Genomic DNA, 20,715 nt, shown 5'->3' on the forward strand with positions numbered 1-20,715 from the left:
CAGCAGGACCTTTCTGAAGGATTGGTCACAGATTCTGTGTTTCTTGTTGTTTTATTTGTCAGTATGTCTACGTGTGTCTTGGTACACAGCTACAGCTACAGCTACAGCTACAGCTATGAACATATAGCTATGTGGCTATGCTAATTAGCGCTAGCACTTATCCATGACAAATAAAAATCATCCACTATATCTTCAAATCTGCAGACGTGGGGAGTAAAACCGACCTTTGTGTTTATTAAGACAGCCTACAACTAGCATGCCTCCCTCCTAAGCTCCTTGTTAGCACACATTTGTGCAGGTAATGAAAAACAGAGGAGGGATTCAGTATTATTTTATACAGTCTATGGGCTGAACAAGCTCCGAGCTCTGACTCCGTGACAGACCGGATATTGTTGTTACGTAACAAAAACACGGAAGTCTGAAACGGCTCGTTTCACACACATTTACAGAAAGGTGGAGAAATCAGAACAGGGGCAGAATGGATTTTTTTCATTCTCGGGGGGTTTGTAGACATGGCAGGGACAAATTTTTCAGGTAGAGAACCATTAAAAAGTCAATTTTGCATGATATGTCACCTTTAAATTGTGACTTACAAACTTTTCCAAAGGTAAGAAACCAATCAGGAATAGAAATAATAAAATAATCAATGTTTTGTGTTCGGGAACAAAAAAAGAGCTGAACTTTAACGACTTATTTGATGCTTTCAGGAAAGTTTTGACTTTTGAGGTTTGGAGGGATGAAGAGTTTGTGCACTATAAAACTCTTTAACATTAAACTTAGATGTGGGCGGATTGTCGCCTATTTTCATCCCCCCTTTATAATTTAAAGCTGTGGTATTTCAGCACCTTTGATGTAACCTAACATATAAAGAGACAGAAATCAAACACACTATGAGGGGAGAGGAGAAAGATTTCCTGTTGGTTTGTGGTTAACACTTCCACACTGGATCTTCAACATTTACGAGACACCGAAAGATCAAATTCAGACTCTTCTTTTTCCTTTAAGAAAGTCGGCTTTTTAAAGTTTAACGTTCGGAAAATCACGATTAGATGTACTCCTGACTCTCCCTCTGCTCGACTTCTCGCCTCACTTTCACCCTGCCCGAGGATCTCTCCTGGGTGCTGCGGGCTGTCAGCGCCAAGACCTAAAGGGCCCGGCTTTGTGCGAAACCACACAACTTCAAGCACACACACACACACATACACATTCACAGATCCATACAGACGAACGTATGAATGAATGTATGGAAAGGAGGATGTAAGAGGGAGAATACCACATGATTCAAGACCCAGACTTTGGATCTGACTCTGATAGAGGTTGTGGGTTTTAAACAACAAAAAAAAGGGGGTTGACAGTCCAGTCACCGAAACACAAAGGGACGTTAAGAGTCACGCGCAGGGAGGGGTCGTACTTTCATCCCACACAGAGACGTATAGAAAGAGGAGCAGACACATGAAAAACCTCAAAGAGCCACGAAGAGAGAGAGAGAGAGGCTTTAGGTGAGAGAGGGTTCAAGGAAACACACACACACACCTGTTTACCCTCCACAGCCTCCCAGACACAAACAGACGCACCTGTGCATCCACACACACACACACACACACACCTTTGATGGTGCTGACGACCTGGTCCAGGTGTTTGGTGTCGTTGCGGTCTGGTCTACAGCTTGGGCTTATCTCCAGCGAGTAGTCAGGTCCATACTCTGTAAAAAACTAACACACACACACACACACACACACACACACACACACACACACACACACACACACACACACACACAGATATAAAAACAGTTATTATAAAAACCTTTTGATTTATTCCTTTAAATGAACGTGTATGACTCTTTTTTTCATCCCTCACATCTGCCTCAAAGTTCACTCTCTCCTTTTTTGTCTCCGTTCTAAAGAATGCAGCCGCGTTCCTGGAAAATTTGGACTATGAAGAGTTGGAGTTGGATTGTGCAACTTGACTGCTGATGAATATTTACACCGGCTTTCAGAATTGAGATGAATTCAAAACATGTTGGGAACATCAAAGACTCTCCTCTTTCTCTTTCTCTCTCCTCCACAAACACATCTTCTTCTGATTTGTCAGATTTTTATCCATACTGAGGAATATATTAAAGTGAATTAAGCTGGAGAATAATTGCAAGAGGAGAGTCATGGAATGTATTATAGAAGTAGATGGTGATTATGATAGTCTCGTCTGTTTTTGGACTGAGGCAGAAGAATGAGGTAAAACCGGGGCGAGGGGGCCAAAGCGGAGCTAGCACCGTGAGATATTTGCTATCTGTCACTAAGGTTTTTACTAGGGATGCACCGATCCTACTTTTTAGGTCCTGATACTGATACCGATACCTGGGCTTTGGTATCTGCCAATATCAATACTGAACCGATGCGATCCATGTGTTGATTTAACAATCTCTATTCCTTAAAGGTGACATATCACGCTTTTTTCATCAATATATATTGGTCTAAGAGGTCCCCAAAACATGTCTTTAAAGTTTATGCTCAAAAAAACACTTTGAAATCAGATTTTGGCATGCCTGAAAAACCCTCATCTTCAGCCCTCCTCAGAACAGTCTGTTTTCTCTCTGACCACGCCCCCTCAGGAAGTGGGTTGCCCTCGGCTCTCCGGCACGTTGATCTAATGTTTACATGTTGGCTGAATATACACGGCTGCTCAGAGATCACGTTACTTCAACCCTCTGAATCTGATCCAGAATCTGATCCTGACGGAGAGGCGCCTGCAGCAGGACCTTTCTGAACCATTGGTCACAGATTTAGTGTTTCTTGTTGTTTTATTTATCAGTATGTCGACGTGTGTCTTGGTACACAGCTACAGCTACAAACATGTAGCTATGTGGCTATGCTAACTAGCGCTAGCACTTTTCCATGAAAAATAAAAATCATCCACTAGATCTTCAAATCTGCAGACGTGGGGAGCAAAACCGACCTTTGTGTTTATTAAGACAGCTTTCAACTAGCATGCCTCCCTCCTAAGCTCCTTGTTAGCACGTGTGTGCAGGGAATAAAAAACGGAGGAGGGGTTGAGTTGTATTTTATACAGTCTATGGGCTGAACAAGCTCTGAGCTCTGACTTCCTGTTACAGACTGGATATTGTTGTGACGTATGAAAAACACTGAAAACTGAAACGGCTCGTTTCAGCACACATTTACAGAAAGGTGGAGAAAACAGAACAGGGGCAGAATGGATTTTTTTCATTCTCAGGGGGTTTGTACACATGCCAGGGAAACATATTTCAGGTAGAGAACCATTAAAAAGTCCATTTTGCATTTGTGAGGATAAAACTAAGAATCATGTTTTGGCGACTTCAGGCTTTTCTGACTTTGAAAACCACAAAAGAAGCGTGACATGCACTTAAACTGCAGAGCCTCTGTAGTTATCCTCCATCATGCTCCGCCGGGCAAAAATGCACAGACCGGCTGGCGCTGATGACGTAGGAGACGCACATGGCAGTTGCAAACACAGAAAAGCATAGAACTGAGATGAATAGATCTGCCATATGGATCGGCACTATATATCGGCCCTTTGTCACCGATATCCGATCTAGCTTTTTGAGTCCGATCTAGCAGATATCCGATACCAGGATCGGATCGGTGCATCCCTAGTTTTTACATTTCATAAAACAAAATGACATTAGCAGGGGCGCCGTTGGCCTATTGGTCTAAGCGTGTGCCCAATATACAGAGGCCATATACAGAAGCATTGATGAGTATGACGGTGTTCCAAAAGTTGAACTGTTTTCAACTGATAGTCAAAAAAAAGAGTTCACATGAAACTGGAGTCTATCTGTGTCTTCTATTATTTGGTGTTAAGACGAGATGACACAGCAATTTTAAAAGGAGTGGTATCTCTTTTATTGATCATCCTTCATCTAATGTCAATCAATCTTTATTTGTATAGCGCCAAATCACAACAAATGTTATCCTCAGACTCTTTCCAAACAGGGCAGGTCTAGACCGTACTCTATGTTCTATTATTAACAAAGACCCAACATCAAGACAGGATCAGATCCAGTCCCATCTTACAAACAGGACTCAGTCTGATCTCATCTTAATCCACCATGAGCAGAGCACTTTGCAGCATTTAGCAAGTTACAGTGGCAAGGACAAACTTCCTTTAACAGGCAGAAACCTCCAGCAGGACCAGACTCATGTTAGACACACATCTGCTGAGACCAAGCTGGAGAGAGGGATAGAGGGATGTGAAGAGAAAGGGAGAGATGATAGTGGTGAATAGACATAGACCTTTAACTGTCCAGTCTTGCTTTTTTTCTGACAACTTGAAGTTTCCATAATCAATACTGGAGCCTTCATCATTCAATCAATACATCATTCTGAAACATTATTGAAACGCCTATAATTGACCCCACTTGAGAAACTTGTTTTACAGTTATTGGTCCAAAGAGGAGGGCCATGTTTTGATGGCTCCAGAGGAAAGTTATGGGATCACAATTTTCAACAGTTTATCCCAACAGAGCCATCAATGCTTAGGCCAAATTATGTAGCAATCCATCAAACAGTTGAAGGGATATTCCACTCGAAACCACAAACACAAACCTCATGGTGGCAGAGAGAGAACATCAAGGCTCCATCAGTGTCACTTGGATTTATTTTCTGGGCACTGGGGATATCTGTACAAACTTTTATGGCAATCTGTTTCAGTCAGAAGGGGCCGAAAAGAAACATGAGGGCTTTCAGATGGACACATGTTTTTCATACTCTCTGAACCCATTGTGTTGTCTAGAGGTTGCATTAACACAAACAAATGTAAGAAAAAGTTGAGTCTGGTTCATGCAGAGAAAAAGAAATATAAAAGCAGAACAAAGAAGACCAAAACCACAAATCAGTCAGACCCTCTCGACAGCCTGGGCCTCACCAACATGAGAACAAAAAAAAAAAAAGGTTGAGATGATTTCAACGAATACCAAAGACTCCTGGCATTTCATGCAGAGTCAGACTAATTCCACGAAACAAAACCAGCCAATGTGTTGAGGGGAAAAAAAAAAGAATAGAAAAGAAAAACAGGTGGAAATCCAGAGAATGGGTTCAACCAGAAGTTAAAACCAGAGCATGTCCGTTAAACAAACATATTTGCAGGGAATTTTTCGGGCCTTGACTCGGTGCCATGAGAGCAAAACAAACTCGGAGGCCAGGTCCGACCACAAGTGCGTCAGTCCGTTGGAGTGGCTGTTGTGAAAGCCTTGGACTGGAAGGACGCACCAGAACACGCAGAGCAGGACTCTGACGGACTGAGGGCTGAAACAAATGATGGATATTCCTACCAGCGCACCACACGCGCCAAGTTTGTCTCAAAAGTGGTTTATTTTATTATGTGAAGAGCAGATGGGGATGTGAGGCTGCTGTGTGGGGTAACTGGTCATGTGATTAGGTTAAGTAAGAGAAGCTTAGGTGGAAGGAGCACACGGGTCTTACTGTAATACAAGTATCTTCGGCAGCAAACAATTGACATTAAACATGGTACGATATGACACTACACGAAACACGATTACATGATTTGATACGATACGACGATATGATACAGTATGGTACGATACAGTACGGTTCAATACGGTACTGTACGATAAGGTACAGTACAAAAACATATATGATATGATAGGAGACGATAGGATACAGTTCAACAACACACGATACCACACGTTACTACATGGTACAATAGGATACGATACGGTACAATACGAAATGACACGATATGATACGATGGGATACGTCACGACAATATATATTGTCGGTACAGTATGATAAGATATGATATCAAACAGTACAATACGATACGAAAAGTTACGAGACGGTTACAACATGGTACGATATGATAAGAAACGGTACAATACTACATGACACGACACTGTACGATAGGATACGATAGGATACGATACGATACGACGCTACACAAAATTACACGATATGATACGATACAATAAAAGACGATACAATGGGACACAATAGGATACAGCACGACAAGACACGATACGTCACGGTAAGATAGGATACGAAACGCTAGTTACGAGACGATATGATAGGATGCGATATGACACGATGGTATACATTGTCGATACGGTATGACAGGATATGATACCAAACGGTAAGATCGTTACGGTGTCTATAATCGACCTGCACGGTGGTGCAGTGGGTAGCGCTGTTGCCTCACAGCTAGAAGGTTCCTGGTTCGAATCCCCGGCCGGGCGGGTGCATGCGTGGGTTCTCTCCCACAATCCAAAAACATGCTCAGGTTGATTGATCACTCTAAATTGCCCGTAGGTGTGAGTGTGTGCATGAATGGTTGTCTGTCTCTCTGTGTTAGCCCTGTGATAGGTTGGCAACCTGTCCAAGGTGTACCCTGCCTTCAGCCCGAAGCCAGCTGGGATTGGCTCCAGCCCCCCGTGACGGGATAAGCAGTCAAGATAATGGATGGATGGAAGATCGTTACGTACAATACGTTACGATACGGTATGTTACAATACATTACGATACAACATGGTACGATAGGATAAGAAACGGTACAATACGGCACAACATGATATGATATGATGCGATACCACATGACAGTCTACATTGTTGATACAGTATTTCAGGATATGATACTAAACGGTACGATCGTTACGGTATGATACTATTCAATACTACATAATAGGACATGATATGCTACGACAAGTTACTACATGATACGACATGGTACGATAGGACACGAAACTATACAATGCAACACGGTATGATATGATAAAATAGGACACGATGTGACACGTTACGACACAATACAATACAGTGATGCAATACAAAATGCTTTATTGTACCACCGGGAAATTTGTGTTGGACTTAAAACAAGGTAGAAACAAAGCATACTTGGACTGCCTGAAATTGTAAGTGGGTTTTTCGTGAGGGCAGTTTGTCCAAATTGAAATTGTCGGTCTCAAAGAGAAGACCTTCACAATGCAAACTTTTTCCACAACATCAGTGTGGTTGTGGCTAGAAAATTCATCCTCCTTCAAATAGTTTTTCAAAATAATTTCCTCTTAACGCTCGCCTAGCTTTGCGTCGTTTTTGGACGCGAGTGGTCGTGAGAACAGATGTGGGCAGCGTTGCTTTTGTGCTTTATGTTGTTTATTGTGTCCTGTGCTTCATGATTAAACTGAATTTATCAATGACATCCACAATTAAGTTTTTTTGGTGCACCAATCAAATGTACAATGTTTGCAAATATTGAAAGAATGTCGTTCCCTCAAGCACATCTTGAGGTATCTAGATTGCTTGTTTTGCCATAACAGGCCAAGGCCCAAGAGATTCAATTTACGAATACTCGAACCAAGTGAATGTTCAGAATGATTGCTCGATACAGTAACTCAACTTGAAGGACACTTTGAGAGGCCATTCGTCCAGCTTTTTAAGAAGTGCACATCTGCAAGCTAGACCGCTCTCTATGTCCACGAGAATTCAATTATTGCTTGTCCATTTCCAAACATTGATTGGTTTTTCCGTGCTGCGTCGTTTACCTTTCCAGAATTCAAATGGACAAGGAACTTTACCCAACCTGGGGTACGCAAGGTTGAAGATCAGTGTTATTCTTCTGTTATTTCACCACTTCATTTTGCTTCAAAAGTTCCACAAGCTCTCCCTAAAATGTCAGTTTTCTCCTCAGAGGTAAGCGGGCAAACATCAAACATCCCATAATGCTGTCTACGCTGTAATGCCAGGGTCATTTCAGAGACGAGGATCTCTTGTTTGTGATTGAACGTCTTTAGTGGATTAGAAGGATGTCATTAGAGAAGACTTCAGTCGGCTTATTACGCAATACACACACACACACACACACACACACACACACACACACACACACACAAACACACACACATAGACACACACTGGTCTGAGCAGATGTACACAAACACAGCTGAACCAACATGCAGTAGTAGGAGGATACCTTTGTGTTCCTGAAAGACAAAGACGACTCTGTCTTTCTTTAATAACCCTGAATGAGTGCGTTGAGTCAGACAGAGGGGAGCGTGTGTGTGTTTGTGTGCAGAAGAGGTACACACACACACAAAAGGTAGAACTATGTGTGTGTGTGTTTGGGTGTGTGTGTGTGTCTGTTTCCAATTAGCTCTGATGAGTTTCTGTGTCTTACCTCCGGTCTCAACAGAGCTCAACATGAGAGAAGTTACTCTACACACACCAGCGATGTATTCCCATGAACCCAGTGCTCTGCCTCCTGCTGTCCAGCAACACACGAACACACACACACACACATTAAGTGTACACACACACACTCTTGCTGCATGCTTGTTTGGCTTGGATGACCATGGGGAGAGAAGCGAGAGGAAGGGTGGATAAGAGCGGCTCAGACACTCCTAAAGGAAACATTTTCCTAGAATGTGTCTCTGACATGACTCACACTCCTCAGATTATCAAGACCTTCAGGATGAGATTCAAAAATACCAGAAATTGAGTATTGAAGACGGAGAAAATGATATATTATAGAAGAGAGAGAGAGATCATGATTCAGTGATGCAACACATTTACGTCACCTGGACGAGGTCAGGAGACAGAACACTCCCGCTGACTGCCTCTGGTGTTTTTTAGCAGAGACACACGGGAGATTAATAGTGGAAGGTCTTGGATTATTTTCCGGTGGTCCTGAACGTGGACCCTTTGCTCATCACTCACAGTTTGAAACAACATGTTTGTGTGAGAAACTGGCCTTCAAGCACAGAACAGAACACTGTGGTTGTAAATTAAACTGTCTATTTTCTTAAAGCTTTGTCTGTGCCGTTACAAAACTTAACTTCTCATTTCTTTGAATGCAAACTGTGTTCAAAACATATATTTGTATGGAAGTATCAGAAAAAGTGGCACCATTACTAGAGTCGAAGAAGTTTAGGAAGTATTAGAGAACTTATATTTCTCTGAAAATTCTTTACAGTCTTCTCTGCTTTTTCTATCTTCAAGAGAAGGGGGATGTTGAGCGTACAGCCTAACTCAGAAGGGTTGATCTCAAGACCAACAGGTTCCTTACCATTGCTCAACCTTCTTTATCTGTTTTCAGTCTCTAATCTGATCTTGACCTGCCTGAAATTGGGGCAGCAGGGGGAGGCAAAGCGTACAGCCTTATGGCCAAATACCAACAGATCCGTGTCCGGTCCGTCGCCGATCCGTCACAGCACCGGATCTGATAGGTTTCTAATCTAGTCAATGTGTTAACTTCCACTGGATCTGCTCCAGTGGAGTTTTTTAAAGGCGACAACAGAGACAGCTGAGCGAATATTTACAGGAAGAGCGTTCCACAATGTTGGTGCCACCACTTCAAAAGCACGGTCACCTTTTGTCTTTAGACGAGCTCGAGGGACAACCAGCAAGCCCTGGTCAGAAGACCTGAGTGAATTACTTGTGAGGTAGGGGTGGAGCAGGTCGTGATATATTCAGGAGCCTGACCACGCAGAGCACCATACACAAAAACAAGAATCTTAAAATGAATCCTAAATCTAACTGGAAGCCAATGTAGGGAAGAACAAGTAGTAACAATGGTGTTAACAGTCGTATCAACAGCAACATTAATTGAGGTTGCAGTATTGGAACTTGCCCATGGATCAACACTCAGTCAGACTGGCCAGCAGTACAGGAGGTACCAAGGTCTGGTTCACGAGAAGTTCAGCTGACCTCACCGGAGCAGAAAGTGTCGAAGCAGCCAACAGACAGGATGTCGCGCTGCCCTCCGTTTCCATTACCACTCTGTTTTTCCCCGTTTGATTCAATTACTTTATAGTTTGTGGTCATTTTAAAGAGTTGGTTTGTAAAGTTTAAAGCCTGTTGCTACTGCATTGCCCCTGTGTGCAGAGCAAATGAAGTGTAAGCCCATATTTACTTTCCAAGTTCAAATTCATTACTCATTTGGTGTTTGTTTGTGTAAGCATATTGTGTTATGCATGGACTGAGAGGCGGAACATTTACATCTAAGTGTGTGTTTGCATGCATGAGCCCATCTGTGCACAGTAATGTGTGTGTTTGTTTTTACAGCCATCAGCAGGATCTCCAGTTATGAAGGATGCTGAGCTGCACAGCGGAGGGGAAAACGTCTCTGAAAACAAATGGACTGTGTCTGCTATCAAGCTGCTATCTAATAAATGTTTTCAACAAGGAGAGAGAGAAAAAAAATGACCCGTTGTCCAAAATCACAGTCACATAACCCACGTACGCCTCCCTCTCCCTCTACCCTCTGCATCTGGGCACTTTCCAAACCTTCAACCTCTAAATCAAGTCAGGGTTTATGTCAGTTTAAATTCTAAAGAACGTCATCCGAGGAATACTATTTATGTTTTGAAAATGAGGAAAGCAGGGGAACGAGTCAAAAACGTGATTACATTTTTGGTGTCCCCAAAGGTCGAACACTAAGCAACACAACGACAGTTACGTCACATTATTTGTGTGAATACAGACGCTGGAGTGTTTGGTATAATATAATCCCCAACACGTCCCAAACCATTGTGGCCCAGTAGGGGAGAACGGGGTTGGTTGTCACACGGGTTGGTTGGCACACTCGTTATATCTCGCCACCAGAGGGTGCTGTCTCTCAAATTGGGGTATGGACATTTCCAGAATTAGGATCAGAGCTCACCTACATAGTCTTCTCTGGAGTAAGACAGCTGAACTTGAGGTGAGAGGACTTTTTGTGTTTTTCATGTCAAATTGTAAATATTCAGCTCCTCAGTATTTTTCTTCTAGGCTTTTAAACGATGGGTTTATAACAAAACAAGTGTTACCCTTACAAAGTGTGAGGGGAAAGCTAGAGTTTAGATTTGTATTAGCTAGCTAAGTAGTTGTTAGATGATTGTTAGCCTTGATGCCAGCAAAAAAAATCCAGTTGGGGTTGGTTGTCACATGTAACAACCAACCCCGATGTTGGCAAAATCATGCATGGTGAAATGAGTTGGAATGCGCAGACCCTACATTTGCCATCACTGTAACTCAAACAGTGACTGCATGTAGCCTAGTTGAGTCAGCCATTATTGTTCAGCCTATTTGTTTTGTTATTTATGTTGTTATATAGGTTGGCCTAAAGATGTTTCCTGTTCATGTTCCTTGCTCATTTTATGTTAAAATGCATTAAGTTATTTAGGCGTATCACTTGTCAGTGCAATTAAACTTTCAAATTTAGTTCTGCCTTCTTGCCTTTTTTAGTATAGTGTGTGACAACCATGTCCATAGTGTGTGACAACCAACCCCATAGTGTGTGACAACCAACCCCATAGTGTGTGACAACCAACCCCATAGTGTGTGACAACCAATCCCATAGTGTGTGACAACCAACCCCATAATGTGACAACCAACCCCATAGTGTGTGGCAACCAACCCCATAGTGTGTGACAACCAACCCCATAGTGTGGCAACCAATCCCATAGTGTGTGACAACCAACCCCATAATGTGACAACCAACCCCATAGTGTGTGGCAACCAATCCCATAGTGTGTGACAACCAACCCCATAGTGTGTGACAACCAACCCCATAATGTGACAATCAACCCCATAGTGTGTGACAACCAACCCCATAATGTGTGACAACCAACCCCATAGTTAGTGACAACCAATCCCATAGTGTGTGACAACCAACCCCATAGTGTGTGACAACCATCCCCATAGTGTGTGACACCAACCCCATAGTGTGTGACACCAACCCCATAGTGTGTGACAACCAATCCCATAATGTGTGACAACCAACCCCATAGTGTGTGACACCAACCCCATAGTGTGTGACAACCAATCCCATAGTGTGACAACCAACCCCATAGTGTGACAACCAATCCCATAATGTGTGACAACCAACCCCATAGTGTGTGACAACCAACCCCATAGTGTGACAACCAACCCCCTGATGTTTCAGAGTGTCTTTGATAGTTAATTGCCTCTTTGTTAGTGAGTTGGAAAATGAGAGAGATACACATTTCAAGCCAACACATTAAGCTTCAATTTAATGTAGGAATGACTATTGAAAGATGTTTTGATGGTGAGCAATCATCAAAAGTAAAAAGTGTGACAACCAACCTCGTTCTCCCTTACATGCCTGCTTCAATTGAGCAACAGAAACTCATTTCAAGGACCGTCACCTGAGGCTGACCTCCTGTTTTGACTCATTTTTTAAGGGGAAAACAATAAAACATGAAAGGATCTGAACTGGAAAGACAAAGTGTGAGTTTTATGAATACAATGCCGCTGAGTTTATAAAAACATCTTGCCTAATAGGAATATTAGAGTCGAGATAAGAAGTGATGAATGATGATTCATCCATCATGCGGGATCCAGCATGTCCATGAACTTGAAAGAAAAACAGACGCCACGAACACGACTCCAACACAGTCATGACTCCCTGAAGGAAACAAGGCAGGAAACCAACTCATTGTTGGAACGTCCCAACATCCACCAACCACTTTCACCGCCATGGTCCAATCAAACAATCCACAGCAGCAGACTTTTATCAGCTAATATTGATAAGAGATGAATGGAAACAGAAAAATCTAAATTCCCATGTCATTTTGTAAACAGACATGTTTCCCCCTTGGTCTTGACAAAGTCAAAATTTCGCACACTGTACTGATGCGATGTTTCCGGCGATTGAGCTCTTGACTCTGGGAGCCGTCACATCCCTGACGGCAGCGAGGGGCAGGACGGGAAGTGGCTGCAGACAGGAAAAGAGGAAGTAGGAAGTAAAGAGGCGGTACGCTTCCCTGCTGCCAATCTTGGACCAGAGACGTCCTCCCTTCCTGTGTGGCTCTGAGACAGACACACATTTGTATTTTCTTGTGTTGCTCTCATATGTAGAGCAGATAATAATGGGCTATATGTTTGAGCTGAATTACAGTATACTCTTTTTTTATAATCTAGTATCATTATTTTCTGCAATAATACATATTTTTATTTGCAACTAAGACGACCGGAGAGTCTGGTCCCGGACTTGTCAAACTCTGCATACGCACATTTTTTCTTGCATTTTAGAAAGTCCCAAATAAATGTTTGAGTTACAGTGTTGCATATCTGACATGTGGTGCCTTTGGTTACACACCTGACATTCTGTACTTCTACCAAATGTGTCCCCATACCCACCCCATGTTTCAAACTAAAGTCACTTGTGAGACAAAAAATGTAACTTATGTGGGGCTACGTACATACATGACTCAACAAACCTGACTCTACGTATACGGGACGCCACGAATCTGGCTCTACGTAGATTAGTGACTCTACGAACCTAGCTCTATGTACATACTTGACTCTATGCACAAGACTAACTCTACGAACAAACATGACTCCACCAACCTGGCTCTATGTATATAGCTGACTCCACGAACCTGGCTCTATACTTAAGTAACTCTATGTACATAGTTGACTCCACGAACCTAACTATGTAGATTAGTGACTCTACGAACCTGGCTCTATGTACAAGACTAACTCTACGTACATATTTGACTCCATGAACCTGACTCTACGTGCATTCGTGACTCAAAGTACATATATGACTCTAAGAACCATGCTCTACATAAATACATGACTATGAATGTGGCTCTACATACTTACGTGAGTCTTTGACATACGTGACTCCAGGAACCTGGCTCTACATACATACCTGAAAGTAGTATGTACGTTACTCTACCTACATGACTGTACGAACATGACTATACACACTTGACACCATGTACGTGACTCTTTGTACATAACTTTGCCTATATGACACTATATACATGTCTCCAGGTATATGAGTCCGTATACGCAACTCCTCATAAGTGACCCTACATACCTGACTGTCTGTACAGGACTCTACCTACATGACTCCATATATGTAACTCCACTTATATGACTGTATAAGCCACCCTATGTACATGACTGTACACACAGGACTCTACTTGCAAGACATTAACATCCAAGACTCTAGATTTGTAACCTCTGTATATGGTGATACATTTATGAATGGTATTAGGGTTGCTTTCACTGATGAACATAACGTTATATATAAACCCATTATATCTCCTTACATAGGATAATATCTCTTGTGTAAGATCCACCACTGTTTGCAGTTTGTAGAAATTCACCTTTGATTAGTCAGGTGTAGTGATCAATGATTGTCATATATAGAACTTTACTTGAGTCTTTGCTGTGAAGAAAAAGAGGAAAGCCTCTTCAGTGTTCTACCTAAAATTAAGAAATAAACTGAGATAACTTAAGAGATCTGAAACATGATCCAACATATAAGTGGCTGTTTTGGGAAAAGGAGTCTGCACAGCAAGCACAACTAGGTGCCAGTTTCCTTTTTAGAGTATTAATAGCACATACAATATGTGTTTCATGGGCACGCAGCAGACACAGGAAAAAGCAGAACAGTTGAGAGAGGGGAGGGGAGGGAAGGGGGGGGGTACTGTATGTGACAAAGGATATGAGCTGGATTCACACCAGCAACAATGTGAGTACATGGTCTGTGTGTTGGCCCGCGGAGGCAGCAGGGCAGCCGCAGGAAGTTTGGATCTGTGGTTTGTTTTTATCGGCGCAGCGCGGCCGGGAGGAACTCAACTGCTGGGAAATGTCCGAAAACAGACTTTGAGGAGAGGAGGGGTTTGTTTTGTTGAAGGGTGAATTATGATGAAAGCCCAACTGACAAGTCTGTTTGCCAGGTCCTTATTGTTTTTTTTATCACTTTTTTTATCAGCTATGCCTTCTTAAGTTCCCGTCACTGAAGTGGAGAGCATGGAAACACTGACTCCATTCTGACAAGTCACTGGAGTTCACTGGAGTTTGACATGATACATGAAGGGCATCAGAACCACAACTCAGTAACAATAATTATAGACCCAACAGAGTATGGAGAAATGTTATGCTAACAAGCTTAACTGTTATTGGCATAAAACATGGTAAAGTGAAATGATGGCTTGTTGATAAGCTAGCTTTGAGCATATAGCTGTTGTTTGCCATTATCCACCTCATTATGCTGCTTTATGCTACAGATGGTAATTCAATGTTAGCATTCCTTTTTTTTAAGTTATATTTTTTGGCCTTTTTGCCTTTATTTGATATGACAGCTGAAGAGAGACAGGAAATGTTGGGAGTAGAGAGCGGGGGAAGACATGCAGGAAATGGTCGACCGGCCAGGAATCGAAAATTTTGCAAACATAAAAGTTTGAGATTCTTTGGGTCTTGCAAAAAAAATTCTCAAAAATGTGCTCAGTAACGGCACCTAGAATTTTCAAAAACACCTCCCCATAGAGGTTATTTTTAGCTACATGCATGAAAATGAATACGCATATTCATGGCATCAGGACGCACAAAGAAGCCTCATACACCCATATCCGAAACTCAACAGGAAGAGCGCCACCTAGCTTTTAAAATTCAAAATGGCGCCCAAATAAGGGTGCATACTTTTGAGATCTCCTCCTAGGGTTGTCTCCAATTCAGTCCAAACAAGGCTCATTCTATGGTAGACACTTTGACGATTCAAAATTGTTAGAGACTTTCCGTTCAGACTAAAATTGTGGGCGTGGCAGACTTTCAGGCGGTGGATCAAATGCACATGTCTCGCCATGAACAGGAAATTGATTTTTGGGGCTTTAAATGCCCTGAAATCTCACACAGTCATCCGGCCGTGGCTCATATGAGGTGGTGGCTGCAGGTGTGCGAGGGCCTGTTCATCGCCGCTTGCGGCTTTAATTTTTTAAATATTCACAAAAATGCAACTTGCATAATAATTTGGAACACGGTGTAGATACCCAAATGGTCCATCCCATTTATTAGAGCCTGCCATTTACCCCCTTGCAGTGATAACAGTCTCAAACTCTGTGTATCATGCCATGTGGCTTCGGGGATGTCAGCACAGCTTTAGGCACAAATATTTATCCACTTATTCTAATTTGTTTAAAGCTTTCAATCTCACAAAATCAGTGAGGTTTACTGCCATGAAAAGTTCAATAATGCCACCACATGGGTCAGCCAGAGAAATGTTTGTCATGCTATTTTGCCTTTCAGAGGAGGATACTCCAAATAAACTTATGAACCAATAATAATGTGGCTTCTGTTGTGACATGAAATCCCTCTCTTGTTCCCACAGACGTTTTTGGAAAAGCAAAATAACACAGAAAGCAAACTTCCTGTGCCATCAGCTCCTCTTACGTCGAGCTTTAAACGTCAAAAAGGCACAACGTGTAAACAAAAAAATATTACAAATAAATGCTTTCAGTGGAATATTTTCCCTGACTAACCAAGTAGGTTATAAAAACAATCCCAACGGCTGGCCAATCAGTAACACTAACTAACCTTTGACCTCTGTGGTTATTCTTAGAGAGTCCCATGTTGCTGCCCTCTGATTCACACGCAGATTCTCTCCGCCGCCGTCACACAATGGAGGGGTCAGAAGAGATCAGCTAACTGCTACCAGACAATACAAGTCAACAGGGAAGGTTAATGACTTTCGATCTGGCGGCTTGATTCCCATCTCAAACTACAAAAGGTGCTCCTGCTCGTGTTTTTATAAGACGTTGTGTTCGAACAAGTGTGACAGAGGCAGGCCCATTGTGTGCGTTATCTGCAGTGTAATATTTTGTCTGGTAATCAGGGAATATTACAGCACTATTGTAGGATGTGACCGACCGAGTCTGATTGATGTTTGTGTTTTTTAGCCTACTATTTTAAAACCATTTAGTCTGGGACGCGAAAGCTAAACTCTCTGGGGTACCGTGAAAAAATGATGGCTGTTTTATTTCAAACAAACACAAACATCTAAATACCATCTCACAGTTTGTTAGGGTTGATTTTAGTGAGAAATCCAGCAGATAAAACAAACTGTGAGAAGTCTTTGTTTTTAGATGCTCCAAACAAATTGAAGGCTCAGTTTTCTCTTTATTTCAGTTTGATGGACGTTTGTCAGTTTAAGGGTGATTCTGTGTATTTGGGCTTTATTTAAACATTAATTAGGGTAAAAAGGAAGACATCCATGAAACAGGCTGTTATAGCTCCAACATAACTCTTGGAGACAAGGTGCCATATCAAAAGTGTTCAGTCAAAGTGCCTGTTTCACCTCCTACAGACTCATACTATTGTTGTAATTGTCTGACAACTAGGGATGTGCGTGTTTAAACATAATCACTGGTTGGTTAAATAAATTAGGAATATTTTATTATTGTTGGCTAAAAATACCTGTCCAGTCTTAAAATATGAAGCGCATGCAGAAGTGCTTAAAACTGCAGTTCCTCACGCGTCCACTAGAGGCTGGCTGCAGAAACACCAGAAACCACATACACACCCATTCACAGAAGACGCTCTTTACAGCAGAAATAAACATGTTTACAGCCGGGTTCAAATTGTTTTTAAGTCTGAATAGTTCATTTCTCTATCAGCACACACTGTACGGGGGTGAATTTTTCTGTAACTTCATATCAAACTTACAAGTTTTGCCCAAATAAGGGCATGGCTGGCTTGATTGACAGGCAGGCACCCTGTAGCTGTTAGTGAAAAGGCTAAAGGCCCGCCTATTTACCTCACCCTAGCTTGGACGACATTTGGTTGAGTTCAGTGTTTCCAATATGGCACCCGCTGACAATTGGTTTCAAAACAACGCTTCAGAAACAGATGGGTGACATAACGGATACTACGTCCATTTTTAATACTAGCTGGGGTTTTAGCTTTTTTAAGGGCTACTTCCCCAATGCTACAAAGCTCTACTACCTGGATGTAAACAAGCACAGACAACAAATGGCATCTTGTAAAGCAGTGCAGTTTGGCATTGGTTTGAATTAAAAAAAATGGAGGCTGTGTTGGGTTGAAACCATAGACTGTATAATAAATGGACATAGTATCCGTGACGTCATACATCTGTCCTGAAGTCCGGGTTTGAAGCCAATCGTCAGCGGGTGCCATATTGGAAATGTTGAACTCAACCTAACTTCTGTGGAGCTAGTGTGAGGTAAAGAGGCAGGCTTTGAGCCTTTTTGCAAACAGCTACAGGGTTCCCGGCTGTCAGTCAACCAGCCATGCCCTTAAATGGGCAAAACTCATACAGTGTGTGCTGATCAAGAAATGGCCAATCCAGACTACACTCATTTTTTGAACCAGGCTGTAAACATGTTTATTTCTGCTGTAAAGATCGTCTCTTTCGAATGGGTGTGTATGTGCTTTCCGTTTTTTCTGCAGCCAGCCTCAAGTGGACGCTTGATGAACTGCAGTTTTTAGCACTTCCACATGGGCTTCATATTTTGAGTACGGAGGTTGCCGCTTGGTTTAAACTGGCATAACCTACTTGGCTCGCATAAGTATGTAGACGTTAACCTGCAGGGAGGACTGAAGGCTGGCGGTGCTAGCTCTTCTTTTGTTAGCAACACTCTGAAAACCCATTTGACATTGATTAACTGAAGACACTGATCTTGTGTTTCGCCGTTTTAATAAGGTAAACCAACAACTCTCATGCTCTGCAAACTAAAGTGACTGCTTTTGTCAACCAAAGACAGTAAGAGGTCAAAATAAGACCTCTTAGTGGACTTTCGTTAATTAGAGCTGCTGCTCTTACAGCAAGCTTTGTGTACCGATTTATCATTTAGACCTGAAAATAATTAACAGTGGAAAAACACAATTATTTACCAGTATTTGACTTCAACGTGAGCTTTTTTAATAAATCACACACCAGCTCTTAGAGCAGCTTTTTAACAAATGGTTTCCTTCACTTGTTTGCTTCACTCCAAGAGCAATTAATCATCCTATAAAACAAGAAAGAGTTATAAAACAGGCCTGTGCATTATCTAACTGTGATGAATGTGTGCATTCATGTGTTTTTTGTCTACTGTAAGGCAGACTGGTGGACACACACACACACACACACACACACACACACACACACACACACACACTGAAAGAAAAGGGCACAAAGGTAGTTTTTGTTCCCCGTGTCGCTGGAACTCCAGCTTTGCTTGGTCATCATGGATAAATGCCCCTCTTATCGAGCACAACGGGCACAGACAGGGCCAAGAACACACACACACACACACACACACACACACACACACACACACACATATATAACAGTGTGAAGTTGTGCAGGGCTCAAACTTGAGTGCAAAATGACCTCCAAAGTAGATCGATATGACCCACAAGATTGGAGAAAGAAGCCGATAAGCACTTTAAATTCAGAGTTCAGAAAAGCCATTAGTGTGTTTGTTTCTTACACTTCTGATTTTCAAGAGAAACATGTGTGTGTGTGTGTGTGTGTGTGTGTGTGTGTGTGTGTGTGTGTGTCCTCGTCTTCATCATCTGCGGCAGCTGCCCTGCACTGATAGTTGCTTTGTTTTCAGTGAGTGCTTCTTAATGAGGTCAAAGGCTATTTAGGGCCATTGGATGCTGACAAGGAGGAACAAGAGGTACCTTCATCACGCTCAGAATACACACACACACACACACACACACACACACACACACACACATTGGAACACACATGCACTCATATACACACACTCAAGCACTCACAGCTATTCATTACATTTGACCAAGACAAGGTCCAAAAATCAGTTGGTGGAAAAAGAGACTCTTTGTGTACGAAGGGTTTTGTGTGCGTGTGTGTGTGTGTGTGTGTGTGTGTGTGATCGTGAGGACAGATGGGTCTACTGGATTCTATTATGAAAGAGGATGGCTCTATTTGATTTTCTTGTTAGTGTAATGAGAAAATAAGACAACACGTCCTCTCTTGGACAAACAGGAGTTCCTGGGACATTCTCTGTCTTTCACTGGACAGTGAATCAAGACAAAAAGGGTTCTGACTCTTCCCTCAGTGGGTCCGTCTGTTGACATCCACACTCTGACCTGGTTACAGTGAAAAACCAGATTAAGTTCCACTTAAAGTGTTTACATGATTCCCAGTGACCTGAGGTCCACATGTTGTTTGTGATGCTGCTGGTAAGTGCGGACTTCAGGATTAGGGATGATCCGAAGCAACCATTTCCTTTTTGTTTAATCAGAAACTTAAAGGCACTATGAGGAGTTTTTCACCAGCTGAGAAACAGACTGAAACTGATCCTGATGCCTCTTTATGACCTTCAAAAGCAAACAAAACCATAAACAACAACACTGATACCTTCTCTGTTATCATTTTTAATGCCTTAAAGCACTCAGAGGGGGTAGGTGTCAGACCACATGATTGACATTTGGCTTTAGCAACATCCTTTTTCCAGCTGTTTTCATGGCAAATAATCACGTTGAGTGATACATCTGGTTGTTAAAAGACAGCAGGGTGTGGTTTTTGTTGAAAGCACTACTTTTGCATGAACAGAAGAAGAGATAAGAGGTATCACTTCATCCTCAAAGGGGCGCTAAAATTGATATAAATGAAAAGTTCATCACAGCAGCTTTAAATTCTGTTACAACTAGTGTGAAGGTTAAAGAAAACTTAGAAGTCAGAAAGTATAATTTGTGGATCACTGGATCCAAGAGTCCTCCAACATAAAAGCCCCAAAATATATAGATATAAAAAAAGAAACCTTGACAATGGTTATTAACTTTTGCTAACATGAGCAACACCAGAGACAAACTGATCACACGTCATGTCAAATCAATCCACAGAAAAGAGTTCAGACACATTTTGCTTCTGCTAGTTGACACCATAGACCGCAAGGTGAACCGTTAGCTTCCGTTAGCATCAAACCAATGCGGCTACAAAGCTAGTTTTGGCCAGCAT

At 42.1% G+C, this 20,715-nt stretch overlaps 1 protein-coding gene across 1 annotated transcript in view; it reads right to left on the reverse strand.

The window, feature by feature from the left end:
- hdac8 (histone deacetylase 8) overlaps positions 1-20,715 on the reverse strand; it is a 44,331-nt gene that overhangs the window by 9,805 nt on the left and 13,811 nt on the right. Inside the window, exon 10 of the mRNA XM_034676853.1 lies at positions 1,607-1,712. Within this exon, the coding sequence (XP_034532744.1) occupies positions 1,607-1,712 (106 nt within the window). The remainder of the gene's footprint in view (positions 1-1,606; positions 1,713-20,715) is intronic.

Source organism: Notolabrus celidotus, chromosome 23, assembly GCF_009762535.1.
Source record: "Notolabrus celidotus isolate fNotCel1 chromosome 23, fNotCel1.pri, whole genome shotgun sequence".
Lineage (NCBI taxonomy): Eukaryota > Metazoa > Chordata > Actinopteri > Labriformes > Labridae > Notolabrus > Notolabrus celidotus.